Below are 17,845 nucleotides of genomic sequence, written 5' to 3'. Positions count from 1 at the left end.
TCTACGTGAGAAATAAGTGCAATAAGATTTGACTGTAGCTGGGCTGTAAGATGAAGACAGGCTTCTTAAATAGAACTGAACAAGTGAATTAAGAAGGGACACAATTTGAAATCTAATCAATTTAAAAATAAATAAAAATAAAGTAGCTCCAGGATTCCCTACCAGCTCTTACATTCCTATGTCAAATTTTAAAGTTTTACAATCATTTTCCAGTCCTTCAGACAGGAATGGAAGAGAATTATCCTATCCGCATGTGCACAGCGGAAACAGTCAAACCGACTACAGAAAACGCTGTCAAATGCATAATCAAACTGAAAAGAGGAAAATATTTTTTTCTCTCCTTAACTTTTCAATTATAAGTAGCTTCAAGCTTGAAATATGATTTTCAAATTTACTGTGTCCTTTACACTTTCATTTAAGATTATTTTGGGATCTGTTTATAATGGTTGAGTGCGATTTTGGGACTATATGCGCACGATACATTTCTATCAAGTTCTTCCTATCCTTTGCAAATATGTGAAAATGGCAGAAAGCAGTTGCACTGTATGTTACTTTCATAATTCTCAGAAAACGCTCTTCTAGTAAGGTGGATATTGTATTACTTTCTATGGTTGACCTTAATGTGCATCCTTCTCAGCCTAGCTGCACAGGGGCCATGACAACACAATAGTAAAACACGCCACTTAAGCCAGATCTTCACCTAAACTTGGGTTGACCTAGCTGTGTCACTCAGGGGTGTACAAATTTACACCTCAAAAGATCCAGTTAAACTAACCTAAGTCCTGGTATTAGACACCATTAGGTGACAAAGGAATACTTCAGTCAACATAGCTACTGCATCTTGAGGGGGCAGATTAACTGCAGTGATGGAAAAACCCCTTCTGTCACTGTAGTGACTACAGAGCAGCAGTGTCACTGTAATGCTCGTAGTGTGGCCAGACCCTCAGATTGCCTCTGCAACAGTGCTGAAAGGGGATGACACATACAAGTGATACAATGCCAATGAAATACATGTATACAAAAAGACATGCAGATTCTTCGCCATCCCACACAACGCTAATTGTGAAATACCAAGAGCGCTGCAGATGGCAGGTGCCCCTAGTACAGAGGTGGGCAAACTACAGCCCGTGGGACCCTCCAGCCCAGCCCCCGAGTTCCTGGCCTGGAAGGCTAGGCCCCGGTCCCTCCCCTGCGGTTCCCCCTCCCCCACAGCCTCAGCTTGCCCCGCCGCAATGCTCTAGGCAGCAGGGCTGTGAGCTCCTGAGGCAGCACAGCTACAGAGCCAATGCTCTGTGCTGCATGGTGTGTGGCTGTAGCACTGTCGGCCACCAGTGCTCCAGGCAGCATGATAAGGGGGCAGGGAGTGTGTGTGGGGGTGTTGGATAGAAGGCAGGGGAGTTCAGGGGGGTGGTCAGGGGGGTGGGGGTATGGATGGAGGTCGGGGCAGTCAGAGGGTGGGGAATACGGGGGGTTGAATGGGGGTAGGGGTCCCGGGGGGGGGCAGTCAGGAATGAGAGAGGTGTTGGATGGGGAAGTGGGGGGCAGTCAGGGGTGGAGGTTCCGGGGGCAGGGGGAAGGGGTGGTTGGATGGGGCAGGAGTCCCGGGGGAGGTGGGGGTGGAAGAGATGACCCCCCTCCCAACCAGCCCTCCATACACTTTCCGAAACCCGATGCAACTCTCAGGCCAAAAAGTTTGCCTGCCCCTCCTCTAGTACTAAGTGTTATAAAGTGGTCTTAATGTGAAGAGGCAAGCCTTGCCTTGTAATGCATCTTATTGTTCTGGATGTGTGGAAGACTAGGGATTTTCAAAAGCTTGCATTACGTTTTGCTTATTAAAGTCTGCTAACATCGGTCAGTATCTCGTTTCATTCTCACGTGCTAGCATGAATGCTCCGCCATTTTATGAAAAGCCTCTCTCCAATTAGGCCTAGAATCCTCTTCTTAGAACTCTTGAGGACCTCAAAACCAAAATTATGCCTGAACTCCTCACCAGAAAGGCTCTCCACTCAGTTGTCGGTCTGAAATCCCTTCAAAGTCACCATTAACATATCCCTCCAGAGCAGGCCCAGCACATTACTTAGTTTTAATTCTTTCCTCTCCTCAATCAGAGCATGTCACTCAATTATCAAATTGTGCTTTCTAAGCCTGGCAAGTCAGTCTTTCATAGGCAAGGGAATTTTAAGCAGAGATTCAGACCTACAAGTTCCTGCTTCTCCAGCAGCTAAAACTGCCTCTATACCTCCAGTCAGCAGTTACATTCTAAGTTTTAAACAGAACCAGAAAATATTCTGAGAAGTTAAACGCTGCAGGAAGTGTCCTATTACACTAAAGAGAATCTTGAGAAATTTAGACATATTTTGGAGCCAGGCACATAAACATTTTTTGGAACAACTGTGGACTGTAAGGGGCAAGGTTATAGTATTGGCAGTTATAACATGGTTTTGATTTATCTGAGGGCTAAAGTACCGTACAATGGTCACTTTATAGCATCTCTCTCAGCTGAACTCTTTGCCTTAGAGCAATGGTCCCCAACGCAGTGCCTGTGGGCATCATGGCACCAGTCAGGGCATTTATGTGCACCCGCCTAGTGCCCAGCAGGGGAGAGAAGCCACAGCCCCACACCTGAGGAGGACAGAGAACTCAGGCTGCGGGCGCTGTGTTCTCTGTTCCCGGCAGGCACAGGGCCCGCCTAGTACCCAGCAGGGTAGAGAAGCCACGGCCTCGCGCCTGCCAGGGACAGAGAACTCCAGGGCTGTGGGTGCCGGTGTTCTCTGTCCTCGCGGCTTCTCTCTTCTCTCTGGATTCATATATTATGTAATATTACATACGATGTTTTTCGTATTATTTAATGTACAAATATAAAATAAGCCTTGAAAAATTATTGGCGCCTGCCACACACTTCTGAAAACATGAATGCGCTACTGGCCACAAAAAGGTTGGGAACCACTGCCGTAGAGTCAGAGTGGTCTAGGTGACCAAGCACAGGACTGGTAGATGAGAGCTGGGTTCTACTGACAGCTCTGTTGCTGACTTTTTTGTTGCCTTCTGCAGACCCACTTAACTTCTGGTGCCTCATCTTATCTACTTGTAAAATGGGACGAGGAGCCTGATCCAAAGCCCGGTGAAGTCAATAAGAATCTTCATCTGCTTCAGCGAGCTTTGGATCAGGTCCTAGCAGAGCCATGAGACTGAATACACTTTTGTAAAGCTCTTTAAACTCTCTGGGTGAGAGACATAAAAGAAGTGTAAACGGACATTTCCTTACTTAGATGTTTCTGGCAATCCAGCTGAGAGCTCTAGAAACACAGACAAGTAGTAACCACGTACAACTCCATTTCCATCCTTAAAAAGAAATTAGGAGGTATAATTATTAAAAGCATCTGTTATTGTAGAAAATAAATTCAGAATTTCAATACACAATTTCCTACAGCCTCAGTCAGAACAGGAACATTAAATGGACTTAAACCATGCCATGACTAAAAACAACTACCATAGCGTGAATTGAGGTAGAAATCAACACACATTTAGAAAGTGTGCATATGACTGTAGTATCTGGGTGCTAAGCTGTATCTCACAATAGAAAACTTGAAAGTTACAATTCCTATTCTTGCATTTCAGTAGTTCAAACAAGTGTAAACAGAAATAGTTTGGCAAGTGCTTTTACGTAGTGTAGAATTGATTTTTCATATTAAATGTGTGTATAAAGAGGGCAATAAAAATGATTGGTAGATTTTTAAGCTTGAGTATTACAAACCTTTTTCCTCTCTCACAAAATGTAATGAGGACTTTTAATATTAAATATCCTGTTATCTGAAATACTAGAGAGCAGAATTCCAAAACTCTTATTTTGGGGGCTGAAGCAAAATGAAGTTGTATTTTCTAATCTGTATATTGAAAAAAGACGGTTACTCACCTTTGTAACTGTTGTTCTTCGAGATGTGTTGCTCATATCCATTCCAGTTAGGTGTGCGCGCTGCGTGCACGTTCGTCGGAGAAACTTTTACCCTAGCAACCCAGGTGGGTCGGCTGGGCGCCCCTTGGAGTGGCGCCGCTATGGCGCCCAATATATATCCCAGCCGACCCGGCCACCCTTCAGTTCCTTCTTGTCGGCTACTCCGACAATGGGGAAGGACGGTGGGTTTGGAATGGATATGAGCAACACATCTAGAAGAACAACAGTTACAAAGGTGAGTAACCGTCTTTTCTTCTTCGAGTGATTGCTCATATCCATTCCAGTTAGGTGATTCCCAAGCCTTACCTAGGCGGTGGGGTTGGAGAGAGATGTGGCGGTATTTAAAACTGCTACGCCGAAGGCCGCATCATCTCTTGATAGTCTGACTAGCGCATAGTGTGCGGTGAATGTGTGGACCAATGACCAGGTCGCTGCACGACATATCTCCTGGATAGGCACGTGCGCCAGGAAGGCTCCCGACGTCGCCTGAGCTCTCGTGGAATGTGCCGTGAGGTGGCTAGAGGGGATACGAGCTAAGTCGTAGCATGCGCGAATGCATGCAGTTACCCAGGAGGAAATCCTCTGAGAGGAGATTGGTTGACCTCTCATCCGTTCTGCGATCGCCACAAACAGCTGAGGGGACTTCCGAAATGGCTATGTTCGCTCGATGTAGAAAGCGAGCGCTCTACGTACATCTAAGGAGTGCAGCTGCTGCTCCCGCCGAGAAGAGTGTGGCTTCAGGAAGAAGACCGGGAGGAAGATGTCCTGGTTGGTATGGAAGGCAGAAACAACCTTAGGGAGGAACGCCGGGTGGGGTCGCAGGTGCACTTTGTCCTTATGGAAGACGGTGTAGGGTGGATCCACTGTGAGAGCTCTCAGCTCTGAGACCCGTCTGGCCGATGTAATGGCCACCAAGAAGGCCGTCTTCCATGACAGGTACGTGAGCGAGCAAGTCGCCAGTGGCTCGAATGGCGGGAGCGTGAGCCTGTTCAAGACCAAGTTAAGGTCCCAGGTAGGAGCAGGGCGGCGTACGGGGGGGTAGAGACGCTCCAGGCCTTTAACAAACCTGGCGACTAAGGGGTGGGAGAATACAGAGCGGCCACCCTCTCCTGGCCGAAAGGCGGATATGGCCGCTAAGTGTACCTTTAAGGAGGATGTCGCCAGGCCCTGCTGCTTAAGGTACCAGAGGTAGTCTAGGACCGTGGGAATTGGGGTCTGCGTAGGGTTCACCCCTTGAGAAGCGCACCAGCAAGAGAAACGCTTCCACTTGGCCCTGTACGTTGAGCGAGTGGAAGGCTTCCTGCTGTTAAGGAGTATATGTTGGACCGGTGCGGAGCAGCTGAGCTCCACCGTGTTCAGCCATGCAGGAGCCACGCCGTGAGGTGCAGGGCCCGTAGGTCCGGGTGATGAAGCGTGCCGTGATCCTGCGTGATCAGGTCTGGGTGGAGAGGAAGGGGAATTGAGGGGTCCACAGATAGGTCCAGCAAGGCGGTGAACCAGTGCTGTCTGGGCCACGCAGGTGCGATCAGGATTAGATGCGCTTTGTCCCTGCGCAGCTTCAACAGGACCTTGTGCACCAGAGGGAACGGAGGGAAGGCATACAGGAGGTGGCGGGTCCATGGCAGGAGAAATGCGTCCGTGATCGACCCGGGAGAGAGACCCTGAAAGGAGCGAAACTCCTGGCACTTCCTGTTGGACTTGGTTGCGAAGAGGTCTATGCAGGGAAATCCCCACCTCTGGAAGATGGAATGGATGACATCCGGTCTGATTGACCATTTGTGGCAGAGGAAGGATCGGCTGAGTCTGTCCGCCAGCGTGTTCTTGACCCCTGGGAGGAAGGATGCCACCAGGTCTATCGACTGGGCTATGCAGAAGTCCCAGAGTCGAATGGCTTCCTGACATAGGGGAGACGAACGGGTTCCCCTCTGTTTGTTGATATAATACATGGCCATTGTGTTTCCGTCCTCATGGACAACACAACGGCCATGTAGGTGTCGTTGAAACGCCTGGCAGGCGAGGCGGACTGCCCTTAGCTCCCGGACATTTATGTGGAGTGACAGCTCTTGGGACGACCAGAGGCCCTGGGTGCGCAGGTCCCCTAGGTGGTCCCCCCACCCCAGAGATGATGCATCGGTTGTTAGAGTCATCGATGGTTGCTGTGGATGGAACAGCATCCCCACACATACTAGGGATGGGGGTCAGCCACCAGTCGAGGGAGCGGAGAGGGTCGGGGGGGACCGTCACCAATACATCCAGGTGGTTCCTGCTCGGGCGGAATACGGAATGAAGCCACGTTTGGAAGGGCCTCATTCGGAGCCTGGCATACTTTGTCACGTAAGTGCATGCGGCCATATGCCCTAGAAGTGTGAGGCAGGTGCGAGCCGAGGTGATTGCGGAGGCCTGCAAGCTCCGAATGATCACAACGATCATCTGGAAGCGAGGTTGAGGTAAGTAGGCCCTGGCCTGAGTAGAGTCCAGGGTCGCGCCTATGAAGTCTAACCTCTGTGTGGGGACCAGGCTGGATTTCTCGGCATTGAGAAGCAGGCCTAGCTGGGAGAAGACGTCTGTAACGGCCTCGACATGTCGCCGCACCTGCGACTGGGAGGACCCTTTCAGGAGCCAGTCGTCGAGGTACAGGAAGACGTGGATTTGCCGCCGACGGAGGTGGGCGGCCACAACGGCCATGCACTTGGTAAACACCCTCGAGGCCGTGGAGAGGCCGAAGGGTAGGACTGCGAACTGGAAGTGCTGATGTCTGACTGTGAAGCGAAGGTACTTCCTGTGCGGTGGAAAGATGGTGATATGGAGGTACGCATCCTTCATGTTGAGGGCAGCATACCAGTCTCCAGGATCCAGGGATGGGATAATGGTTCCCAGGGAGATCATGCGGAACTTCAACTTGAGCATCCATTTGTTGAGGCCCCGCAGGTCTAGGATGGGTCTGAGACCTCCCTTGGATTTGGGGATCAGAAAATATCGGGAGTAGAATCCCTTGCCTCTCTCGCCTAGAGGTACTTCCTCTATAGCTCCTGCCGCGAGGAGGGAACGAACCTCCTGCAGGAGGGTTTGCTCATGAGAGGGGTCCCTGAAGAGGGACCAGGAAGGGGGGCGGGAAGGGGGTGAGGAAGCAAATTGCAGGTGGTATCCGTGCTTCACTGTGCGTAGCACCCAACGGTCTGATGTTAACTGGGATCACGCCGGGAGGAAGTGGGAGAGGCGGTTGGAGAAGGTACGGGAAGGATCCTGTCTTGAGTCTGGTATGCCGTCCCCGGGCGCACCTTCAAAAGCCAGACTTGGGGCCCGGCGGTGCCTTGGAAGGCCCTTGGCTTTGACCTCCCTGGGAGCTGGATTGGCGTCTGCGGCCCCCCCAGCCACGCCGTCTAGTGAGGTCCTGCCTCTGACGGGGTGGGAAGTATGGGCATCGTGCTTGGGGCCTGAAGGGTCTACTCCGGGTGGAAGGTATATGCATCCCCAGCGAGCGTATGATGACTCGATTGTCCTTCAGGTTTTGTAATTTGGAGCCCGTCTTGTCCGAGAACAACCCTTTCCCGTCAAAGGGTAGGTCCTGGACTGTATATTGTAGTTCCGGGGGTAGTGTGGAGGCTTGAAGCCATGAAATGTGCCTCATGGTTATTCCGGAAGCCAGGGTTCTGGCTGCCGAGTCAGCCGCGTCGAGGGAGGCCTGTAGGGAGGTCCTGGCCACCTTCTTACCCTCTTCCAGGAACGCGTTAAATTCCGGGCGTGAGTCCTGGGGTAGCAGTTCGGAGAACTTACCGACCTCCGCCCATATGTTGTAGTTATAACGCCCCAGTAGGGCCTGCTGGTTGGCCACACGGAGTTGCAAGGCTCCAGCTGAGTACACCTTGCGACCCATGAGGTCCATCCGCCTAGCCTCCTTGGATTTGGGGGCCGGTGCCTGCTGGCCATGCCATTCCCTGTCGTTGACCGACTGAACCACTAGGGAGGAGGGTGGACATACAGGTACTCGTACCCCCGAGAGGGTACCATGTACTTCCTTTCCACTCCCTTAGCTGTCGGCGGGATGGAGGCTGGTGACTGCCACAGGTTATCAGCGGTACACTGGATAGTCTTTATGAATGGGAGGGCTACCCGGGTAGGTGCATCGGCCGAGAGGATGCTCACTACCGGGTCCTCAACCTCTGAGACCTCTCCACCGGTAGGCTGATATTAAGGGCCACTCTACGGAGGAGGTCCTGGTGGGCCCTGAGGTCTATAGGCGGGGGTCCCGACGCTGACGACCCAGCCACTGCCTCATCTGGCGAGGAGGAGGAGGAGGATACTCCAGGGATGAGGGTATCCTGCGCGGTCTCTTGTTCTTGGCCTGGTTCCTGCTCGTGTTGACCCGGGGAGTCTGGAGGCGGCTGTTTGCCCAACTCAACCACGGGGGGGGGGGGGCGGGGCGGAAAACGGTGGCCTCCGGCACCCGATGTTCTGAGGCGGTAGAACATGTCTGAGGCATGGGGGCACCCTGGGCCTGATGGTAAGCCCAGGGTGTCCAAAAACCCCACTGCTGGGCACCCGCGTCCTGCGGGTGGGGGTCTTGGAACACTCCCAGCAGTACTTCGGGGTCCTGGTCCCGTTTGTAATAGCTACCCGCCTGGGAGGATGCCGACGTGCCTCTAGATGGCCACGGTGGAGCGGCGGAAGTCGGTGCCGAGGTACCGACAGACCTCACACCTCTGGATAGTGGTGACCGATGTCGGTATTGGTGTTGGGAGCGAGACCGGGACCTGTGACCGGCTCGGTGCCGGGAGGTCGACCGGGATCCCGAGTGCCTTTGTCTAGATCTGCTCCTGGAGGTGCGGCGTCCACCGTGGTGCCGTGAGCTGGAGCGGTGCCGGGAGTACCGGGTTGACGCTCTGGACATCGACCGGCGCCGGGAGCCTGACCGGTGCCGGGAGTGTGAGCGGTACCGAGGTGAACGGTGCCGGGAGCCTGACCGGTGCTGGGGTGATCGGTGCCAAGACGATCGGTGCCGGGAGTCCGACCGGTGCCGGGATCGAGATTGACGTTGCGAGCCTGAGTGGCGCCTCGATGCCGAGCGTCTGCGGGACCGCGATCTGGAGCGGTGCCGGTCTGCCACTCTGACCGAAGCTGGTCTGGTCAGGGTCGGTTTGCCCATAGAGCATAGTACCCGCACCGGCGGTGCCGGGGGTAAGGGCAACGGAGCCTCGGTGATGGCGATTAACTCCCTCACTGCGGCAAACGCCTCCGGGGTAGAGGGTGAAGCTAGCTCTACCACGGTGTGCACCGGGGAGCTGCCAGGTGCCGGACTCGACGGCCCTCACAGGGTCGGAGTCAACGGTACCGGCTTAGATGGTGCCGCGGCAGGTGTCGGTGCCGGGTGATCCGCTTTTTGCGCAGGCTCTGATTGTGGGGCGGTTGGTGGCAAGATGATCTGCGCCTTCGCCGCCTTCGGCTTCGGGGAGAGGGAGTGGCTCTGGGCCGGTTTCGGTGCCGTTTTTTTGGTGGTAGCACTCGGTGCCGTGGCGGTGCCCTTGCTTACCGGCTGACTTGCGCTCGGTGCCGAGGGCGAAGGTGTCAGGGCCGCTTCCATAAGGAGCTGTCTCAATCTAATGTCCCGCTCCTTCTTGGTTCTCGGCTTAAAGGACTTACAGATCGAGCACTTGGCCGATAAGTGCGACTCCCCGAGGCACTTCAAGCAGGAGTCCTGGGGGTCTCCAACTGGCATGGGCTTGTGACAAGCCGAGCACTGCTTGAAGCCCGATGAGTTGGGCATGAGCTCCGGCTCCCGGTGCGGGGAAGGGGGGGGGGGTACCCCCAATCCCCTCAACTACCACTAAAACTACACTAACAACACTAGATAACTGACTAACTAACAACTATATATCTATATATGTACAATAATAACTATAATTACTATATACAACGATAGCGAAATGAGCTGCTAGGGAGTGTGGAGGTCAGCGAAGCCGCGCTCCACAGTTCCAACGACCGACACGGGCGGTAAGAAGGAACTGAAGGGTGGCAGGGTCGGCTGGGATATATATTGGGCGCCATAGCGGCGCCACTCCAGGGGGCGCCCAGCCAACCCACCTGGGTTGCTAGGGTAAAAGTTTCTCCGACGAACGTGCACGCGGCGCGCACACCTAACTGGAATGGATATGAGCAATCACTCAAAGAAGAACTAACTAACCAAGACTCACTAAAGAGTTATGTTAAGTAGCACTGAGATTACAACAAAATCAGTAGTATGGCAAAGCCTTCTCCCTCAGTGGTGTAAGCCAAAGATGAAGTGTTAGTCTTATCTTGAATTTCCTGGGGTTTGACAATGTGTCATAACATACCATTGTTTAAAAATAGCATTTTTATACCTTTTGACAATGTCACATACAGGGCTGACCCTGACTTTAAGGTATAGCTATTGCTGTATTCAAATCAGTAAACTATAAGAAAATTTTTACTTCATACACAGTTTAAATAGTACCCAGAGCTGCCTCAAAGCATTGACCGAACTGGAGGATTGGAGAAAGGCAAAACTTAGTGGTTCATGTTCCAACATTCATGTAGAGCCAATGGCTTGGTGGTCTGAATGCTGCACTTCAATGTGATTTTGTAAGAAATGTCATTCACATTGGATATTTCTTCTATTTCAGTGACAGATATCAGACTCTGTACAAGAGAAATTCCTCTTGGAAAACAAAACCTTCTCCTCCTCCCAACTTCCCAAAACAGTTTCAGGTAATGGATGGGTGCGCACACACACACCCAACTATGTATGGTTATAAATACAACAACTAGTTTAGGCCCCAATCCTGCAAACAATTAAGCACACATATTACAGGTGCAACAGGTAGCAACCCCTATTAAGGGTGCACAATACTTCTCACTGTAAAACCCTGTTTTCTGTTGCTTATTATAACTTTGCCAAACTTTAACAATTTGTCTGAAGTTTTCCACTTGCCTCAGGTTGAATTTTACTAGAAAATTTCAGTCATTTCTGAGAATGAGGCTAAGGAAAAAACACGTTTCGACCACATTAAATTGTGCTCCACCTCAGGACTACAGAGGCTCAGAAGCACTTTCCCTACAACTGCTGATCCTGGATACTTTGAGCCAGGGAGGAGCTAGGCTTTAAGTGAGAGCAAGGAGCCGGTGGTCTCTCCTCTAAATGACCCCTCTGCTGGACCAAGGTAGAGCAGAGGCAGAAGGCAGCTGAGTTGAATGCAGAGGAGACAAGAGATGAACCTGGGGCAGGGAAAGCCGTAGACTGGGACAAAGAGCCTGGTGAGACTGAAGGGATGAGGAGAGAAGAGAAAAAATGAACAGCTGGTGGGGTGGGGGGAGGAGAGAGAGACCAGAATGAGCTGGGCAAAGAAACTGCGAAAGAGCTAGAGAGACGCTCTGATAAGAAGTCAGGGTACGGAAGGAGACCTGGTACTCGCTGGGCAAAGAGAGAAAGGGAAGGAGCTATGGATGGGAGACAGACTGGAAGAAGAGTCCAAGTAGGGAGAATGAAGACACTGGGAAGAGACAGACTTGATGAAGAAGTGAGAGGCGACAACTGGGACTTAGATGAGAAGCCCAAGTGGCAGACAGAGGACTGGGTACACAAAAAGAATGAGACAAAGCCAGGACTGGTACAGGGAAAGGTTAGAGGGGACAAGCTTGGGGGAGACTGGCAGAAGTCTTTGCCCACTAGACTTCTTAGGAAGCCTTAATGGAACTCAAGATTCCTGAGTCTCCCCATTCCTCTTCTGTCAGCAAGTATCTGTGAAATCCAGTGGGAAAGTGTGTGTCATCCCCCTCTGGTGTAATCCACATAACAGTATCTAGTTCTTATACAGTATTTTTCACCAGTAAGTGCCCAATTGTTTTACAAAAGGAGGTCAATATCATTATCCTCATTTTACAGACGGGGAGACTGAGACACAGAGAAGAGAAGTCACTTCTCAAAGTCACCCAGCAGGCCAGTGGCAGAGCTGATAGCAGAATCCAGATTTCCTAAGTCCCAGTCTAGTGCTCTAGGCCACACTGCCTTCCATAGGGGATGGCAACTTACTAGTATTATCAACCCCTCCATTAGCTCCAGCGACAGAGGTCTGCTGATAAGTCATATGGTGTCTATAGGACATCACTTGATGAATTTTTTTTTTAAACTAGGAAATCACACATGCACACACAAAACTACCTTAAAAGAATATTGAAGTTGCAAAGTCAAATACTCAAAAGCTAGGAAAGGCCTGAAGTAAGGTTACCTGTCTACATGAGCAGCGATACATATGTGCTTAAGAGTTTGCATGATTGGGATCTAAGCTAGCTCGCTACCTAGTGTATTTATACTCGTGGATAAATTTTTGTTAGGAAAAATATTTAAGAGTATACAAACTCACTGGATAAACCTTTAGTCGCCAGCAAAGCCCTGACACTTGAAGAGGTGGACTGTACACAGGATCTGCCCTCTGGCGCAAAGTGCTGTTGAAAGAAGGGATGAATATTCAACAGTGAGATGGAGCAAACCCCTATGTGGGGAGGCAACAGAGAATAAACAGCGTTCCATTTACAGCTGAATGTTAGAACTATTGATTTTGTTGCACCACATAAAATGCAGCAGCACGTTTTAAAGCTATCACAGCAGTTAGAGATGGAAAGGACTCATTGCTTCATCTAATCTATTTCCATGGGGCCTATTGTTCCCTATTATACTTTATTTATTTTTTTTAAGTTTTAGAATTTCCAAGCAGCCAGACTGCCACAACATCCCTTGGGCCTATTCCACTGCCTAATATATCTCATTATTAGCAAAGTTCTTCTGATACTTATCCCAATTTCTTCCACATACTATTCCACTACTTAATGTTATATCAAACCACACAAATAATTCCACTCCAAATATATAAAGAGCATAAGCAGCAGAGATGTAGACTTTTGTTCCTTCCCCACTACTCAGATATCTACTAACCAGGCTACATACAGTTAACTCTAAATCTTTCCTGTAAGAAATCATCTCTTCCACCCATTCGCATCCACCCCTTCATTTTGGTGCTCTTATCTGAACTCATTAGGCAATGCTGTTCTGGTGATGCAATGCTCATAACCATAACACTGGTGCAGTCACACAGGAGCCATATAGAGAGGAATTTCTCTCTCTGCTCCATGTGATGCCTCTGCATGTACAGGATAAAAATGCATGATTATTTTTCCTTCCTATGGTACAGATCCATCATCATCCTTGTATCTTTCAGCCATCACTGCTTCCCAGCTTTCTCCATAACATTTTCCCCAATGAACGTTTGTTTTAAGTTTGCCCTCCCACCCCATTTCCCCACAAGTGTATTAGCAGCAATTGTCCTTAAATCTTCTACTAAACATGTTTCCAACCTGTCTAGATACCTTTGTATTATTTCTTTATCCTCAATGGTTAATATTTGTGTTACCATAGCACCTAGGAACCCTAGTCAAAGATTAGGGCCCCTCTGTGCTAGGCACTGTAGCAACACAAAGCAAAAAATGGTCCCTGCCACAAAGAGCTTATAATCTAAGTATAAGACAAGAGACAACAGGTGGATACACACAGACAGGGGAGAACAAGGAAACAATGAGACAACACTGGTCAGCATGATCAGCAGTGATCTCAGCACATCAATAACCTAGCCCAGGGGTAGGCAACCTATGGCACGTGTGCCAAAGGCGGCAAGCAAGCTGATTTTCAGTGGCACTCACACTGCCCAGGTCCTGGCGGCTCTGCATTTTAATTTAAATGAAGCTTCTTAAACATTTTAAAAACCTTTACATACAACAATAGTTTAGTTATATATTATAGACTTATAGAAAGAGACCATCTAAAAATGTTAAACTGTATCACTGGCACACAAAACCTTAAATAAGAGTGAAAAATGAAGACTCAGCACACCACCTCTGAAAGGTTGCCAACCCCGATCTAGCCACTGTCAAAATTTCTTGTAGGCACCACAGAAAATGAGTTTTGAAGAAGGATAATGCATTTGTTTTACACATGCTCATGGGCACCTTCTTCCAAGCATGAGGAGCAGGATGGGAGACAGTACAAACAGGCTTGTTTGAAAACGGAAACAAGTTGAGTAATGGAGGCTGGCTTCGTGGGCCAATACAGAGGCAGAAGTCAACCTCGATAGTGAATGAGAGATGATGGTAGGTAGGAATAAACTGGTCTGAGAAGAGAAACTGCAGACAGCAATTTTAAACAGAGCATACAGTGATCTTGGAGATAAAAGCAGTGGTAGTTGGAGAGGCAAGTGGAGTAAAGGATGGGATTTTACAATGGGAGAGATTAAAGCATGCTTTTATTGTGAGGGGGGAAAAGCCAGAGGACAGTGAGAAGAATAAAATGTATTTGCAACTTCTTTCAATCTACTTCCAATCTTCACTAAAATAAGTCAGAATTCACAGGAAATTGGACTATCAAGTTCTAGCCTCAAATATTACTTCTAATTTAACCAAAGTATTCTAAAATTAATTCTTTAATGGTTGCATTACCAAAAAATAAATAAATAAATAATAAATCAGATGATCTAGAAAGATGCAAAACTTGCAAGCTGAGCAGAATTTTAAGTGCCCATGTAGAGATCATGTAAATGTTCCTTGCAGGTTTTTTTTTAAACTTTTGGGGTGATTAGAGAGAAGTAATTTTCCTTCAGCATGGATTTTTTTTTAAGCAGTCAGTTTACTGAATTGGTAGCTACTTTTTCTGTTCACTACTGGAGACAAAAGTCAAGAGATTTGATTCAGTTCCTCACACTTGCACACAGGTATCTTGTGGTTTTCAATAGGTCTATTCAGTGGTTTAAAACCTAATAAAGAACAAATGAGAAACATACTCCTTGACATTCATGGTAATTTCTTAGGACACATTCTTACCTGAAGTTTTCCAAGACAAAGGTGGTTGAGTCATAGGCTGGTACTAATTCGCTGGGGAGAAAACATATTAGTAGAGTTGAAGAAAGTAGCATTAAAATCAGAGGATGGGATTTTCACAAGTATTTAAGTAACTTAGAAGCAAGCACAAGGCCCATCAGGAGACAATAGGACTTGCACTCCTAATCACTTCAGCACTTTTGAAAATCTCACTCAAGATCTTTAAAAGGACATGAAGGTTATTAAGCTAATAGTCATACCACCACAACAGTGGTCATGTTTCTAGAAAACAGAACATAAGTACCACTGTAATTATTATTTTTTTTAATTGCAACCTCTGAAGTAGCTATACCAAGGCATGTATACATTCTATTATATTACATATGTCCCGGGTAGATATTACAATTTTAAGTATATCTTTAGCAGCAGTAACTGATTTTGAAGGGTGTGAAAATGTTTTTATTTAAAATGAGTATCAGAATACATTCATGTATTGGATCCATGTGCTATTAATAACATCTGGGATTATTAACACTGACAAATTTTAAGACTCAATTTATTTTTCTCTTGTTAAATTGTATGTGGTTTGCATTTCCTTCAGCTTGGAAATGAAAACAGATTTGTACATTCTAGTCTACTCTAGGGTTCTGCTGAATTACATAGTCTCTCACCTAGCAAGGACGAAATACAATTTACACAGTGGTAATAAACTTTTAGAAAACACCAATGAAATCAGCTATATTATGGGAACCACAAAGGCTTTGCACAAGTTACATATAAACAAGAATTCAAATTTTAGAAAAAGCAAGATTGCTTTTGGAGGGTATTTTTAGAGAACACAGCAGGTTTGTGGGCTTCCAGTGTCAGAACTATTTTTCTGCTCCCCACCCTCTCCCAGTGGCACTGCAAGCATACATATCCCTCTTGTCCCCTAAGTAAAATGATGCAGGAACAACTCAACTATAGTCAGAGGGGAGGTGGACAACAATGTCCAAAAATAATCAATTATTAACTTTAGAAAACCTAACATGATTTGCCTTGTGACAGCAAGGGATGATGATTACTTAACCAAGGAAATCTAAAACTATAGATTTTTAGTATTTAAAGAGATGGAACTGCTTTATGGCTGGAGAAACAAAACATCCAAAATATATCATGTTTCAGCGCAGGCCTGTAGCAAGAGAGACCATCAGTTGCTACCACCTCCTTTAAAATAAGTATTTACTTTTAAACATTTCTCTGTAATGAATTTAAGTAGCCATGTCACAGTGAACACACTTCAGTGTATTCTTTTCCAGGCTATATTTTAAAAGCCTGCCAAACTGGTGTTTGATTGATATGGTTAGAAAGATTTGAGTAATTTTAAAATTATTCAAATGCAAAATTCTCTTCAAATTTTATAGAAACCCTGCATCTTCATTTTAAACGTAAAATGCTGCAGCCACCCATCCTAACAAGTGCACAGATTTCTGCATAAACCTGCACCGATGGCTCCTTTCTAAAAGCGAGTTGTGTCAGCAAATCATTTGGGTTTTATTATATACTAAAGGTGACTTGCACAGGCATCTCATGAGACCCCTTCCACATTTATTGTGCCACTTGAGCATTTGCTAATAAGAGAGCCCTAAAATTATAGGCTGATTGCCCCCAACAGCAAGGGTAAGAAGGGTCATCAGTATACAATGATTCAAAACCTATTCCTTTACTCTACTGGATCCTACTTCTAATGCTAGGATGTAACATCAATTACAAGTGAAGTCCTCATGGAGAATAAAAAGACTCTGAAGGAGGTGAGGGGAATTGGGTAAGTGATCAATTATTGAGATTATCAGCATTCAGCCTGAGAAGCCAAGCCAGATAATGGAGAGAAATCTTCCCCCACAGGCTACCACTGCAGTAGCCCTAATGGTTAAAGTAGCTTTTAGGATGGATTTGGGGATCTCTCCAATAGCAAATCCTCCAGTTGCTTCCTATTTCCCATCCCTCCAAAGCAGGGGCAGAATTTGTTCTTACAGTGCAGTTTCTGAATACACCTCTACCTCGATATAACGCAACCCGATGTAACACGAATTCGGATATAACATGGTGGTGCGGGGGAGGAGGGGGAAGGGGGCTGTGCACTCTGGTGGATCAAAGCAAACTCAATATAACGTGGTAAGATTTTTTGGCTCCCGAGGACAGCATTATATCAAGGTAGAGGTGTATTTTATACATTAGGAGAAGTTTTCTCCACACTAACCATTCCACAATGCTCAAAACCATTCAGATGTTTGTGAAGTTAATTTTTTTGTTGTGGGTTTTTTTTGTTTGTTTGTTAAGACTAAACCAACCTGCTTTACTGCTTAAGCTTTCAAGGTCAAACAAAAACTTGCAAAATAAAGGAAATACCAGGCTGTACCTTGTGAAGTCTGGAGGGACAGGAGTAGTGACGAAGGATGCCATAGGCTTCCGGTGAACCTGCTGAAACATCATCAGAATCTCCGAGCTTTTAGATATCAACTCACTCTTACTGCATGATCGTAGCTGTGGAGAAGAAAGCAGATAAATTACAATATCGTTAAAGAAAACCCACAGATTTTGGCTTAAGTTTTTAAATGAAGATCTGTCAATACAAGAGGTAACGTCTACTACAGGTTCACAGAGAAAGATTACAATAGTGCTTTCCATATTGACTGAGAATTACGTTTGTTAGAGCTTCCTTGGAATTTGTCTGTTTTGAAGGTTGTAAAAGAAGTGGTGGTGGCGGCAACAAAAAATTGCCATTTGTTCTCATAATTGTTTTTACAAGAAATTAAGTAAAATTAAGCCAGTGTTCTCTCTACTCACATGATTTTGAGGGTTCTTGAATCACAATGTGAGAATTATAGTGTTGTAGTATTTAAACAACTTTAAAGTGTTTTAAAAATTTCATTAGCAGCTACTGTGTACTCAGGTGACTTTTCAGTCTGAAGGCCATAAGTATTTGTACTAGATACAAGTATGTTTGTTTTACCTTGTCATTGCCCCTGGCAAAGTACT

At 47.3% G+C, this 17,845-nt stretch overlaps 1 protein-coding gene across 2 annotated transcripts in view; it reads right to left on the bottom strand.

Annotated features, from left to right (window-relative positions):
* TRIM37 (tripartite motif containing 37) overlaps window positions 1-17,845 on the bottom strand; it is a 56,663-nt gene that overhangs the window by 23,559 nt on the left and 15,259 nt on the right. For both annotated transcript variants that reach the window (XM_050928780.1, XM_050928779.1), the window contains exons 9-12: window positions 17,226-17,350; window positions 14,831-14,881; window positions 12,328-12,409; window positions 3,266-3,342 (exon numbers count right to left, since the gene is read on the bottom strand). In XM_050928780.1, the coding sequence (XP_050784737.1) occupies window positions 3,266-3,342; window positions 12,328-12,409; window positions 14,831-14,881; window positions 17,226-17,350 (335 nt within the window). The remainder of the gene's footprint in view (window positions 1-3,265; window positions 3,343-12,327; window positions 12,410-14,830; window positions 14,882-17,225; window positions 17,351-17,845) is intronic.

The sequence above is a fragment of the Gopherus flavomarginatus genome, chromosome 19, assembly GCF_025201925.1.
Source record: "Gopherus flavomarginatus isolate rGopFla2 chromosome 19, rGopFla2.mat.asm, whole genome shotgun sequence".
Taxonomy (NCBI): domain Eukaryota; kingdom Metazoa; phylum Chordata; order Testudines; family Testudinidae; genus Gopherus; species Gopherus flavomarginatus.
Note: the sequence above shows the minus strand (reverse complement) of the source record. Positions and strands in the feature narration are given on the sequence as shown.